At 38.1% G+C, this 16,029-nt stretch overlaps 1 protein-coding gene across 1 annotated transcript in view; it reads right to left on the bottom strand.

The window, feature by feature from the left end:
* LOC118788987 (rho GTPase-activating protein 6-like) overlaps positions 1 to 15,775 on the bottom strand; it is a 32,078-nt gene extending 16,303 nt beyond the window's left edge. Inside the window, exon 1 of the mRNA XM_036545239.1 lies at positions 15,468 to 15,775. Within this exon, the coding sequence (XP_036401132.1) occupies positions 15,468 to 15,530 (63 nt within the window). The 5' untranslated portion in view covers positions 15,531 to 15,775. The remainder of the gene's footprint in view (positions 1 to 15,467) is intronic.
* Positions 15,776 to 16,029: the final 254 nt, after the last annotated feature.

The raw sequence follows: 16,029 nt of genomic DNA, 5'->3' as shown, positions 1-16,029 counted from the left end.
TTTTGGGGTGTGGTGTTTCCTGCTCAGAGAGCAAGAGTGCACTTGGTAGACAGGGAGGAGCTTAAACAACATCTTCCACATGCATAAAGAACGGAAACATTGCTTCAGAGCTAGTACAGCCATTGTTGTGCTATTTCAATAGTGAGTTGTGATGTGGTTGAAGTCAACAGGATCTTTTGACTATCAAGAAAGAGAAAGTGAATTTTCCTTTTTATTCCTTTAGTCTACAGTTCTCCCGTAGGGAATCTCTGCAAAACAGAGAGATTTGCCAGCTACTCTGATTTATACCAGTGTTAATTTTGGCAGCTGATTTTGATTTAGTCCACGTCTTAGTCTTTTGACTAAAATGCATATTAGTTTTGTCACATTTTAGTCTTTTAAATTATTATTAGTTTTAGTCTAGTTTTAGTTGACAAAAACTATAGAAGATTTAGTCTAATTTTAGGCAAATTCATTTTTGTCACAACGTTAATTTGCATTTTTTTATTAAATCATTACAGTGACCTTTCATCAAGCACACAGATGTCCTTAAGCCAGATACATTCTTTAGGTTTTCTTCTCAGGGCCAGGGACTCCTAGCTGTAGCCTAAACTTGATGCATTTAATAATACAGTAACATCCAGAAAGGTTGTGTCATGCACTGTATGCTCTATAAAGATGTAATATGTGTCTTTTACACTGTGGAAGGAATATGACTTATTCTTTGATTGTTTGTCAAATAAATCAGACATTCATTTAAAAATATTCTTTTGCACTCGGTTGTTTATCACTGCAGTGCACATGACAAAATAAAAAAACAACTACAATGAAGTACAGTATACTCAGGGCATATAACCTACCCACAATGTAAGAAACAGTCAGTGCATATATAGCATAATTAAGTCACTTACATGTTTGGAATAGTAGTGCAAATGACCATCAAGGACATACTATAGTGCTGGACAAATAAGGGACACGAGAATTAATGATATGGGCATTGTCACTGTGCATCTGGAACATAGCATTAGCAGTGATCTCAACCCAGAACTGAGTCGAGCAAAACTCAGGCAGGATATTATCAGAGCGATGTTTCTCATTTATGGTTACCACATTCACACTAGGATTAACGTGGGTGGAAGCGGACACAGTAATAAAACCTAACTAGCATAATATTTACATGGTACATGAAAACAATCAAGGGTTATAATAATGGTTATGAATTTACAATTTACACTAGCTAAATTGGCTGTTTTATTCTTCTGAGTGTTCCATTGGTGGGGCAGCACAACCTAGACCTGTATATCAACCAATCATAAGCATGCAGTACATGGTAATGCATATTTTGTAAAGTGAGTGCCTGCACGTATTTTGATTTTAAAAAAATGGTAGCTAAATTGCTTGTCCATTCATCTGTCTGACATTATCGTTTCGTTATTATTCGTCGACGACAATTGTACTATATTTCGTCACAGTTTTTATTTCCAAAGGTGCATTTTTATTTTGTTATCGTCACGTTTTTGTCATGGAAAAAGGTTCGTTGACAAACATTTTTCGTCACAGTTTTCGTCAACGAAATTAACACTGATTTAGACAGCTAAAAGAGCTGACAGTCCAGCCAGGGACTCATACCTCCCACATGCAGACTCAGCCCATGGAAAATAAATAAAATACAATAAAGTTGAGAATAAGAATAGAGAATAATAATAAGAATAATTGCAAAAAGTGCAATTATTGCAAAAAGACCAGTTTCATCTCACAATGAGAAACTCTGGCAGTACAGCAAAAAAGACCCCATCAGTCAACCTCTTTCATGAGGTAGTTTTTTTCCCCCCCTCAAATACCTTTATTGTACATGTGTTTTGATTCTGTCACCTCCCTGGTTTCCTAATAAAGTCACAACACATGACCTGTGCAGCCCATCAATAAAAGCTGTTGTCGATCCCCCCGTCCAAACACTCTGGGTGGAACAGCTGGGAAGCAGAAAACTCCCACAGTGCACGCACTTGCCAAAACCGTCCGTGTTCCAAGATCCATCTAAGGAATCCCACACACTGACTCCTATATTCTGTTCCTCGGTCTTGTGCTTCACAGAGCCTGGTACCTCTAGCCCTACACCAAAGTACAGTGATGTTAAGAAAAACAAAAAAGAAAGTGATGAGAACTGAATGGCCCAGTGTTAAAAACTACATGGAATGCTAGATAGATTAGTATACTGAAGTCTTCTCATTGGAAAAATGTTTAACAGAAACAAGAACAGAAATATTTGGTAAAAAGCTCCTGAGGTCTTATTCTTGTGATGGCTTGAAAAGTAATCCTTTCCTAATAAGTGCAATTTATGAATGGATGGAGAAAACAATAACACTCTCTGAAGGAACATACAGTTGCATTACCATCCTAAAGACACACGGATCAAGGATTGATCATTGTATCATTTTACCCAGAACTGCATGAATGACTATATTTGGTACTGATATCACTATAATTTATTATTTTCACTGAAAGGCACACTTCAGTTAAATGTAAATAAGAAAGTGAAATATTCATCTAGCTTGCTTGCAAACATAAATACTCTAGCAGCTTAAGATGGTTTTCTTTTTTGCCCCAAACTAACTATGCAAATAGATAAATATTGCAATCATTATCACAATCAGATTCTGATCAAGTGAAAGCAGACAGCCAAAATACACGATTGAGACACTTACCATGCAGTGCTATATCCCTGTCCCAGTTTCAGTCAGGATAAAACCAATATTATGATTCTTCTTATAGTCCAACATGATATTGTGTTATCTGCTGGAACTGACATGCAAAATGATGTGTGTCCGTGTCTGTGTGTGTGCGCGTGTGTGTATCATCATTAATTACAAACCGACAGCCTTGTGAGTTATTGAAATGTGTATTGTGTTTGCTGAGGTTTTCCCAGCTGTCATGGTGATGGATTCACTTGGACAATCTCCCTCTTCCCTCTTCACAGAACAACAACAAAAAGCGCCCCTGATGGGCTACAGCAAGCTCTATTTACATGTACTGGTTTGCTCTCTGTTTCTCAACACTAACTAAAACGTAATTACCATAAAAACGGAGGGGGCATGGAGCTTTTTGTCCAATTACATTACAATTATGATTCAAAATTAGAATTAATAATGTATGTCCTAGCTATATGGGGGGGGGGTGCAGTAAGGTTCCTAAGCAACAACAGGGTGCTGTTGCTATAATAAGCCACATGTTAAATCAGGTAGATATACATATATATAATTCAGGACTTACACTTGTAATCTTCTTTCAAGTCTTAAACTCATGTTTTGAAAATATTTCCTTTTCTCAGATCGGTCAAATTAAATGACTACAAAACTGGCCAAATGTGACTTTATTTCACAATTCTGTGTGCCCAGGGCTGCTTCATTGTCCATTTTGACATTTCTGGTTTATAATTTCTGTCTAAACATTTAACATGCACACACACACAGACAGACATACATGCATTCACATATGTATATCTCTACCTGTATATGTATGTATATGTATATATACATACAAGAGAGTATATTTGTATTACTGAGACAAAGATGGAGATGTATACATACAATTTTGTGTATATATACATATTTACTTACATTCATTTTTGTGTTATATTCTAACCTGTTTATTTTTATTAATTTTTAAATATATTTTTTTATAATTTATGAGGCTGGCCACACTCAATAAATAATAGATGTTTTAATTTGAGATTTACAATTTACTAAAATTTTTATTCTCATAGATTTAGATTATTTGAGTAAAAGAAGCATTGCATGTCCATTTAAAACTCATAGCTGATGAGGGTTACTATTATTGTTGTTTATTATTGTATCTGATCAAGACTATTTTACAGTTTTATTGGTCAAGAAATAAAACAGTAAAAATAAAATGTGCAAAGGAGAACAAGTAACTGCTTTTCTGGGCTTCAGACATTTTAATAAATAGCATGAGTATTTCAGAAGACCACTATTGCAAAATCCTCTCTCTTGCAATCATCACATTAGTACCAGAGAAGATTACATAAAACAGACACGTTGTTACAGTGTGCTGGCTGCCATGACAACCACCTCTGGAACCCATCATGAACGTGCTGTGAATTTCATACTCCCCTGCTTGGGTGTGAGGTGACTGAGAACAGAGATCATATTTATCATTAACCTTACTATATTATCACAATGCAGTAGTAGTGTACAAATGTTTGCTATTTGGTGTGCATATATATAGTAAAATTTAAACAATTGCTTGATCAACTTATTTATTTTATGAAAGGACTCATATCCATCAGTATATCTTTGAAGAGATCAGACAAATGTATTTTTCCAAAATGTGAATGAGATAACTGACTGAGCTACTCCCATAAATTTACTGACAGTGAACTACAGTCTTAATCCAGTCAATACTGATACTACATACAAGCTTATGAACTGGAAACTGCCTAACTGGCAGCCTTGCTCTAGAGCACAATACGTCAGTTACATCCATTACATACATTGCCCTGTCCTATGAAATGTATACTGTAGGTGAGTGATAAGTAATTCTATACATTTTGCTAGCCAGCCCACACAAACTCTCCCTGTGCAATCGCTGCTCAACTCAGCAAAGATTTTGTAGGTCAAGAATGAGAGAGATCTCTTTAACTGTTAATCAATAATCCACATACACACTGCCGTGTGCTTTCTGGAGCTGTAGAAACTAATACTCAGGCAAGGTACAGTATATACCTGTTAATTAATGTATGAAAAGTGTTATTACACATGCAAAGAAAAAAAGTACTGTACCAAAAACAATCACCTTGGTTAACATAAGCTCCTTAAATACAAAGGCAGAATGTGTCAGCGAGATGTCCAACTAACTTGACAAATACACTTTTCATTGTGGGCATCATGGTCAATATCAATGATCTGTCAATATATGTCTTTATTAAGCTGAAGCATATGCAGAAACATTTATTCTGCTTTAAAAATAATGTTTCATTTATGTTGATGCTCCAAGCACTGCAGGAATAAAATGCCAAGTCCTATGTAATGCCAAGAGTTTTGAACACATTCCAAACCCAAAGAAGCTGGCAGAAGCTGTATCTCACTGCCAGCCATCGTTTTGATTGTAACTCAAGTAGAGTTATTTATCTTCAGGGTATAACTGTATGGCATCCACTCTGTTCTAGATGTTCTGGTGGAGAACCTCTTCTTCAGCTGACATTTTTGTTTTTCTTCCTCTAGGCACCCAGTAGTGGTATAAATTCCAACAATACACATGCACAGTCTTTCATCAGATTTCACTTTCTCCTCAAAACAATCTGCCATTGGTTGCTTTTAATGTGTACTACACTAAACTCCTTGCATGGAACAATTGCAAATTTCTCATATCTGAAGAGCATTAGCATTTGAAAGGTGTCTCTGGTTTCAGAATAATTTATTATCTGAAATTGCTAATTATAGCCAATTAGTTAATGTAGAACAGATCGGGATGTGCACTCTATGTACAATACTATATCTGTGCTGTCTCCCTCTCAGTTTCTCTTCTGTATGAGGTGCCTTTATGTCCTTCTCTGAGCACATTTCTGTAAGATATCTTTGTGCTCTCAGTGTTGATATGCCCAACGATAAGCAGAATATATATTAAATCTCTTCCAAAATACCAGCCCTCGTCTTTTTTTTACATGGTTGATTACATCAGGTTACTTGGCAACTGGCAAATAAACCTAGACTAGTTTTTCCCAAAGGCTCTAGTATGGCCTTCAGTCAGCAATCCTGTAACTACCCTTCTGGGCATTTATTTCCCACAGAATCTTTAAAATCCATTTACTACACATACCACGGGAATAACTATGTAATGCTGTCCCAAAATACTCTTAATTCTGTCTTTAGACAACTGGAAATGAAATGAACTGGAATTGCATTCAAGTAGATTTTAATGTAGCTGCGTAATACCCATAGCTGTATTCTACCCATTAGAAATACAGAAACTGAAAATATGTGTATTTGTGCGTGCCATGTGAGATTTCCTCCCAGTTTAAACGGATCATGGCATTCTTCAGGAGTGAGCCCATTAGACAGAGATATTTTCTCAGTGTTAGACTGGAGTCTAGGGTCAGCAGCCATCCTTCGCCTAAAACGGAGGAGTAGTCTCACTGCATTCTGTAACAGCAACAAACTTTAAAAGTCACAAACTCATGTTGTGCTGCTATGATGCAATCATGATGCAATCATCTGTTATCAACAGTAAACATCCTCCCACTGCTAACTCTAACCACACAGACACACACAGACACACACAGACACACACACACACACAATCATTAGCTGCATACTCATTCATTCTGACTCAACATGACACAGATGAAATCGTATCAATCCAGTTGACAGGTCACTAGTATTTCACTCTCACGGTGTCTAAGGCATTAGTTAGATCTACAGTTTGATCTTGCCCTTTGTGTTTATGGTACATTCATGAGTAGGTGCAGCTTTAAGTGTTTTTCCAATCTGCCTTTTACAATCCTCTGTAATATTTAAACAAGTATAAAAAAGAGATCTTGTAGGAAAAAAAATGTATAAAAAATATTGAAAACAAAACATCTTACAGATGATGTTGCCTTAAAGCCATTTCTACTGGATTAATCTTCCACAACAATATAAATCTTGCTAGAAAACTTTCTGCTACAGGGCTTTTTTGAATAGGATCATTTGTGTTGTACATTACTTTTTTGTCAGAAACATCATAAATTATGTAAAGTGTTCTCTATGGTATAACTGAGTTGAAAGACATTATATTCAGCTGTGTAGAGTCAATTCTTCAGTTTTGTTTTTGTTTTACACTGCAAGACTCTGAAGATAGAGGAATCTTCACAAGTATGAACACATATTTTCCTTCCCATGTTGTATATGAATGTGTATTTGTGTGTATTAAGAGCCCTGGGTTTCCAGACTTTGGAAGGATTACAGACCTTGAAATAACTAAGGGTGTTTTATGTCATCAGGTTCACTTACAGCGGTTTCTATTCATGAGAATGCTGTACAGGCATTGGATAATTGTTTAAATGCTTAATTGATTGGTTATGCCCACCAGGTAATACAAATGAGAGATGGGTTGTGAAGAGGAGGGAAAAAGGCTGGGACATACCTAGGCAGTATTATGTGTGTTACCCCTTGGTTTATTTATTTTGTAGTCCTTGTTCTAAAAGTTTCATAGCTTTTGCCTGTTTTGTCCTGCCCTATTTGTTTATAATAAATTATGCATTTTTTGACATATCCATTCCAGTGTTTACTAAAGGAGCCTTTTTATAAGGAAGTAATTCAGCCGACTTCTTCACAAACATATTCCAAAAAAGAAACATAAGAAAATAAGACAACTGCATAGGATAATATAGGTGCATCCTAACCAAAGGATTATGCCACATATACCCAGCATAAGCACTATATGTGTTCTGTGAATCTATTTAGTCGTAAACTGTCAGGGCTGGAAACGCCCAACGTCATCCCAGATACCTCCTGGGTTGTGGTAAAGGCATGTCCTAAATTAATTACTGCAGTCACATATAGATTTTGCTGTAAGTGTTTTTGGAGCCACTATGGATGCAATGCTGTGATTTGCTGATTCCATAAAGCGGTCTACAGCAAAGTCCTAAGAAAAAAGCACATACAGTTTGACCCTGTCCCCGGGACGAAATCTGTGTGTGTGTCCGAACTGCCTGTTAAGCAAACAGCATTATCACAGAAACATTTCAGTGTGACTCCCATGAGAAAGCCCAAAAAGCCCATGATCAACCCCGCTGCAGGCAACGGGCATTAATAATGACGCTCTTTATAGTGCTCAGCTTCGGCGGCGCTGGCAGATACTGGTTAGATAACTATTTATTGACTTCCTAACAGCTGCAGGGGCTAATTAACTGCGCTCATCCCATTCCTTTTCTCTTCATTTGACCTAATCTTGGCCTGTTCAGATCTGCGAATGTGTTGTGAGATGGGACTTGACAGGTTTTACTGCGCTGAATTTAAATTTGATTTGTTTTAGCATTTTTGCTCATACACATTCTTTTATTTTTTGTGGATAGCACGTACACACCTACAGCTATTTATATACATAATATAGACATTACGCACAGGCTTAGACACAGTACAGACAGACAGACAGGAGTTATTTCACTTTCCGAAGCATGATTTTTCTAGTTAGGTTGAATTCCAGCTGTGACAACATTCACTACAGTACCACAGGTTATTATAATTAATGTAATATATAAATATTGTAATGGATCCATTCCATATCACTTACATACAAATTAGATTACCAAAGATAGAAAAGTTTACCACCTCTTTTGAGAAGTAAGGAGTTCTTGTGGTAAGCCAGCGATTGAACTCTGCCAGCCATTACTTGTACCAGCATACGAAGCAATGATTATGCAGAACTGATTGCGGACAAACTTTGTGGGGATTCAGAATCAGATTTTATGGGCCAAGTATGCTTTTACACATGGAAAGAATTTGGCTCTGGTTCCAGTGTCTCTCATAGTGCTTTTGTGCAACATCAAAGTGACAACAACAAATACCCAACAACAGTAGTAATACAACAAACGAGAACAGTAGCGCAGGACGCATATATGGAATAAGGATGGAATGAATGAGGTATATGTGAACAGCTACTTCACAATGAACATGAAGTAAAGTGTACATGAGTGCAAGCTGTGGATCTGTACAACTTTGTGGGGTACTCTAAATGAGCAAGAATTTGGTGGTGTTCTGTACCTGGTTTGAGTGTTTTAGGTAAAAATATGCCATTGGCACCAGAGGGCAGCATTTTGTTGTGCTGCTGTACTTTTTTCCATCCTACACTGCACCTTAACAAACCAACTGAGTGAAAACTCATTTGGGATAAACAGATGGAGAGTATACATATAACTGCAAAAGTGACCCTCCCTAGGGCCCTAGCTCGCCATTTTCTTCTGTATGTTTTGTTTGGGCACTTCATCTTGCTATTTCTTAACAGGATAAAACACATTTGGCACACTTAGCTCGAACATGGAGCTTAAATGCTGGCACTGTTGGTAAAAGTAAGAATGTACTATAAATATATGGATGAAATGGTTTCGACTGACCCCTAGCTACGTTTGTCACCCTAGGAGGATGCTAGCGACAGCGATGCCATGCTTCTCTCTGCTTCCAGTGGAGCATGAGACCATTTTTAAATACCGTGGCTCCGTAAGCAGTGATGTCGATGAGTGTATAGGATGGGTTAAATGCAGAGGACAAATTTCGTTTCAGTGTTTGCGAGTACTGAGAAATGACAATAAAGAAATAATAAATAAATATAAATCTTATAAATATAAATCTCAAATCTTAAATTTTCTGGAGCTAGTATGCTGTTTCTGCGCTTCTGTTTCACAGCATTTTGTCAGGATTCGGAGCCTATTATTATGAGCATTTATGTAGGTCTATAATTTATCCATGATAAGAAAATTTGTCACAAGCTCTTATTATGTCACAAAAAGTGCATAGATAGGACCTCGTTCAACCAAACCCCTTGGGATTACAAACATGCGTAAAACACACCAAACCTTTTGTAAAATGTTTTTTGTCAACAAATAGCAATACTGTACAATAACAGAATCCTAAAAAATGAATGCCTTTAATTAAACAACACGTGTTGCAGTGCTATGCCATGCAGTGCTATGCCGTCCTTCTCAGCCAAGAACGGAGAAATGTCTGGCTGAGTCTTTCCAAGTCATGCCCAGCAACTCCCCCCATGGCCAAAGCTTTGAATATTTGCTGTTGATTACTACCGAAGCTCCAGAGCCCAAAAAATGGTATTCGGGACAGCCCTACACACTAGCTACATACCAGTAAAACATCAATACCCTGTATTTGCTTGCATTCATCTTGAAGCCAACCATGAGGCCTACTGTAATCCTTGCCAACATACATTTTCACATGAATCAGCTACAGTGTAACTACGTCATACTGATATAAAACAGGACAAACGTGACATGACAGCAAACGCTTTTGAGGCTTTGGTATACTCCAATAAGTACGTACTCCACTGTTAAATGAGCATTGAGACAAATAAACACATCTATGTTTATCACTTAGGGTTTGGTTGGGTTCCTTCAGCCATCCTTTCAAACGCTCCGGACATCACTCTTCTCTACAGCCAGCTGACTCACCAGAGAGGTCAGGCAGAGGAAGCGCTGGCCATCACTTGAATTATCTGCACTCTGTCACTAAACACAATCCAGGCTTTTAACTTGTATTGAACTTGGCAAAAGTAAAAATGAAGTGTCGAGTCGTTACAGCCCTTTTTTTTTTTTTTTTGTCTCTGCAGACAGAGTGCCTCCAAATCAAACGATGCTCTTCCTGTCGTACCGAAAATGGCCAATTTCAGACTTTACAAAGAAAACTTTCTCAAACAAATGGGGAAGAGAGGAACACTTTGTTTTTCTTTTTTTTTCCTTTTGAAATATCAAGAGTCCTTAGGTAAGCCTAAAGAGACTAACTCTTATAGAACTCTGTGTTAATTTCCTTAAAAATGCATCCATCTGTAGTAACAGTAAATCTAAAATATAGGATTGAGGGCCCTGGTCTGCCATCTGTGTGGCTGAGAGTCTATATGTTATGAAAATATTACTCAATATATTACAGATTGCACATACATTTGGGGGTCAGGCATCTAAGGGGTGTTGACAGCCTGTTATTTTTCACACAATTCTAATTCTGCCAATAGCAAAGCAAGACAAGCGCCACAAATTATTTACAGAGCACTACAGTGTACAGTAAGCTGGTTCCAATCACCTACTGTAAGAAAGTGTATGGGAAGTGAAGTGACTGTTGATATCAGCAGTTATTATGACACCGTACGTTTTAATTTCTAAGAGAGAAATGCATTATGGATGTACTAGCTTAGTAGATTCCCTTTCTGGGATGGCTGACAGTATAGTTCACATATTTTGCATCCATCCTTGTACCAAAATACAAAGGCAGTGGCCCATCTGAGATCTGAATCTATAGCCTTGTATTCACAGTTATAGTCCCCTAGCCAATATGTAACACAAATAAACCCAATAATTAAAATAAATTAATAAATCCACTTCTCTTGTGTTACATGTTAAAAGGTCCCCAGTGACTACGTTGGATCTGTTCATTTCATCCACAGTAAGCAGATGTCTGCCCAATGAAGTCTTATCTTCACAACTAAAATAAATGCCCAGCTTTTGTGCCATCATTTGTAAAATAATGTAATTGGATTGAATCTTCCCTTTTGAACTCCACTTTTACAGTTACATCTCATCCCTCTGTGACACAGGCCTCACACAGCAGGCTGGCCTCCATGCAACTGTGTCTCATATCTGAGGGAGTATGAGAGGCTGAAGTGACATTCTGCAGATGCATCCCCAGGTGGTGTCATCTGGCAAGATAGTCAGTCTACCAGTATTCCTTGATGTGCTGTACAGAATGTGGCAAGGAGACACACAAACTCAGCTGTCTCACTGAAGGGGAATGCAGTTTATACCTTCACAAAAAAAGACATTACTGATTCAGGGCTTGAATACATGCTACAACTCAGCATTTCACTTCCAAGTTATCACTGACGCGATACTACATTTTAATGAGAAATAATGGAAAAGACTGCCAACAGTGAAAAAGAATGAGGGAAAGAAATAAAGAAAAAAAGACAAAATGAAAGAAATAAATATAGTCATCCATACACATACCTAAGGCCTTCATAAACTAGTAAGACAACGGAAGGCTTAGGAACTTTTAAACATTTAAAGCCTCTGTATCTGCCTTCAACAATGGCAGGGATTCTCAATGAATCTCTGATAAAACTGAAACAGAGACATCAGAGACAGAGATTAGGGTAACTTCAAAGCCTTAGTGTGCCCACACAGCAGGACACATACATCATATATGCAAGGTGAGCCACCACTGGCATACAAGTTCCCAGTCAGCTGATGACCTTCTTATGAACTGCTGAATCAGTCAGTGGGCTTTCCCAGAACTTGCCACACACCCACACTGACACACCAGTACTCTGAAAGCCAGTCACGCAGATGTGGGTGGTCTACTCTTAGAAGAAAAGACAGATGAGATGAGAAGAGTGCTTCTTCTGTCTGTCACATGGCTGCCTGGCCCGGACAAGGAGCAGAGCCATACACACTTGCTCTGATGAACATGCTTAGGTTAGAACAAGAGCTGAAAACACTGAATCCTTTGCTCCCCTCTAACAGCTATATGAGCACAAATAGCAACTGTAAGAACTCGTTACTTAAGTGACTGGTAATTCTGGGAAGTACTGAATTGACAGTATCTGTACACTGCGAAGGTCATTACTGCCAGAATTTTGCTACAGGTCTGACAACATAAATGAATGCATACTCTGCATCCTAATGACCAGGAAGTCTTGACTCGCTGTCCTGAGGGAACCTCTGCCTGCACTTCAGCGCAACAGACAAGTACTTAACTAGCTGGAATTCAGAATGAGATCACATGAATCCGGCACTTTATCCCAAGCTTTGCAACCATTAAAAAAAGTGGATTTTCTTTCTTTTTTGTACATGTGGTACTTAAGACTCATCGCTTAAAGCTGCTCGTAAGTGATGACGCGATTATGGAATCGCCACGAACAAAATTCTTTATGTCTCGGTGTTTTACAATTTTAAGCAAACCTGCAATCAAAGAGCAGCTACTTATGAGAAAAATGCCTCTATCAGCCACATTTAAAAAAGTGACAAGGTACATGAAAAAATGTACTTACCGACATTATGGAATATGATTAGAGCTGTGGTCCACAATTATGTCATAAAGGTCTACTAAAAACTGTAGAAAAATTGAAAGTCTCAAACAATTCTGTTGTAGTCTATAAGCTTGGAAGATGTAAGAAATGTTACTAATAACTAACTAAATGTATACACAAGACATTTGTCAATACTTGCATTTGTGTATTTGTATGTGTGCATAATTTGTATGTATCTGCATGTATGAATATATGTGTACATATATAGAATATCCCTTATCTCCTTTGTTTTAGTGTTGCTCTGTACCACTCCCAGTCTGTTCATATTCAGTTTACATGTTCTATCCATATAACTGTGTTTTTCTAAGGAAATGCTGTTTTTTTTTTTTTATTTATTTCCAAAAATAGAAAAGAATACGATTAGCTTCAAAGAAGAATGTAATAAGCTACATTAAAGGCCAGTTCAGAAGCAGACAGCTCATAAACTCATATTATTGAAAATGAGCTGTCATAGGTTACACAGATTGGTCGTCATGAAGCTGAACTCAAGCACCAGCATTTGTTATGATCCCCCACAATATACATACGTGTGTGTGTGTGTGTGTTTGTGTGTCAGTGAGTGTGTGTGTGTGTGTGTGTGTGTTTGTGTGTGTGTGTGCGTGTATGTTGTAAGTGCACAATCATAGCTTATATTGCAAAGTCAGGAATGCCTTAGAAATATTTTAAATTAGGTGAAGATACTGTAACTGTGAAAGAAATACTAATATTGTGCCACCTCTAAACAACAAATAAATCTCCATTTATAACAAGTTTTCTAATGGATTAGACTAAAAGCACTGTAACTCAGGCGTATGTGAGGGTGTTTATGGGTTTTTGTCATTAGTTTATGGGTAATTTGACTTGGAGTTATAACTAACTGCTATCTGTGTCATGTAACCAATATACTTGCCAAGTTTTAAGCACACTAAACTACAATATGCATATATTGACAGATTATACCTAATTATCTGATGGTTAACAGCCTAATTCCATCACCTCACAGCTGTCACAGAGCAGAAACACACTTCAGCACATGCTTTGGTACCATTACCAACAATGACACACACTTATATGAAGTGTTTATTCCAAAGCTGTGACTTAAGTTAAAACTTGCATCATCATTTAGACACCAGTTTATGTGCTTGGTATCTTGACAAACAGTCACTTTGGTATAGACCTATTCCATTCAGCAGGTAAGCATGCATGGCTACCCAGAACTGTTTGGATGTATGCATACACTTACTAACCACAGTCCTTATTAGTCAAATAACCCTTGTGCTGCTTTCCATAGGATACACTTATGAACTGGTATAATGCCCTGCCAGGAAAGTGTGAAGCTCACCACTCTATTTGCAATGAGTAGATTTTTAAAAGGACCACAACAACAACAGGAAAAGAAAATTCACAGCAAGCACCCCATGATGGCCTCAGCCAAGGCTTCTCCCACATCACTTCATCACAAAACACGAACACTGACCTCAACGAGCAGTATGTTCCAAAAAAGCTAACCATGCCTCAACAATCCAAGACTGGCTCCCTCTTTTTCAGTGTACATGTATGAAAACTGTATGCATGCCAATAAATCTTTCTGCAGTATGACCAGATGTGTGCTTGCGTACTGTGTTATAGAATGCTTGTCCCAGGAGCACAAGAATATTGATGGAGGAGTACCTTGGCATGGCACCAGATGGACACATTCCATGAAGCATGATGTCATTGGATGTACACTTGGAGGGGGCTTTCAAAGTGAGGCCACCTGTTCTTTCGTACACCCCAGATTTGGGTTTATGGAGAGCTGTGAATACTTTGTTAATTTATGCAGTGGACCTCGATAATAATGCTGTTTGGGGTAGGCTTGTGTAGCCCTGTTAGACACAAGTTTAGACACAAACTGGACATGGCAGGGGGACAGCCATGTAGATGGGAGTGAACATGATACCCCACACAACTGGTCAGGATTCAACCTGCACACAACACACACACACAAACAATGCACACACTACCTGGTTCACAAAGTAAAATGTTTTGCCATATTGCTATTGATTGCTAACGCAAAGTTTTCTGTAGCCCTTGCTGCAGATAACCTTGGCATCTACATACTCATAGTTGTAGATAACCTTGGCATCTATATACTCAATACTCGTACTCACATGGACAATTGTCCGTAATAGCAACATCTATTTGAGAGAGAGATACTTGGCTGCAGTGGCCAGCCAGGTAACGGATTTGTGTTAGTCACGTTGCAGTCACAACCCTGCGTTACACGTTATAATACGTGCACCAAGTACCACTCCGTCGTATCTGCTACTTTTTTTGGCAAACGTTTGCCTTATCTTCCATTATCAAGCACTAAGTTAACAGTTATGTAAGAGAACAGTGCAAGCTGTAACGCCAAAAATACAGCACAACGTTGTTCCACCACTTGCACTTCCCTATTTCTGTCGTATTAATCGTAAGCATATATTAACAAATACATTTGGCTACAGTTTCACCGACTACTGATTTTACTAAGTTCCACGAGTACTTTTTTCCGCTTCTTCCTCACCATCATCAATAGCAATACCCATTTTCTTTGTTCAAAAAGAGGGAAAAAAAAAAAAAAACTTCTTGTCAACTATAGAAACAATTAGATATATTCAGAACACAGAAGGAAAACGAAGCTGAGAAGTAAATGGCTTGGCATTGACAAAGAAGGACTAAGAGGTACTTACAAGGTAAGAAATTTGCCTATCGAAGAATACGGAGTCCCCCATGACTTTTGTAAGTATCCACATAGAACGGCCCGGCAGGATCAAACAAACGTTGGAAATAAAACTCCAGCAGATGTATCGGAATGAAAAAAAAGAAACACTAATCCATAATGCTAGCAATAATATCAACACACATATCCGATGAGAAGGAGTTACCGAAAATGCAAATACAAATCCACTTCATGCTGCAAGAAACGCTGCGGCTCACCCATTGTTCGTCACAAATTATAAACAAAACCATTACACAGTCTGGCGTTACAGTTTGCATCGATCGGTTGGGACTGCTACTGAGGGCGAGGTGCTGTCTGGAGATCCACAGCTCTCCCCAGAACCAGAGGAAACTAGCAGACGTGCAAAGGCGGGGCAGCACAAAGGGCGCTCTCGATCCGCTATCGCCGAGAGAAAGATAAACAGATTAGTAGCGGAAAATGCATTATTATAGTAATTGCCATGCTGTACATGGCTTATAGTAGCCGTCGTAGAAAAAAACAAAAATATAACCAAACTCTTAAACTGTCCAACT

The sequence above is a fragment of the Megalops cyprinoides genome, chromosome 14 (genome assembly GCF_013368585.1).
Source record: "Megalops cyprinoides isolate fMegCyp1 chromosome 14, fMegCyp1.pri, whole genome shotgun sequence".
Lineage (NCBI taxonomy): Eukaryota > Metazoa > Chordata > Actinopteri > Elopiformes > Megalopidae > Megalops > Megalops cyprinoides.
This window is presented reverse-complemented; position numbering and strand designations above follow the sequence as displayed.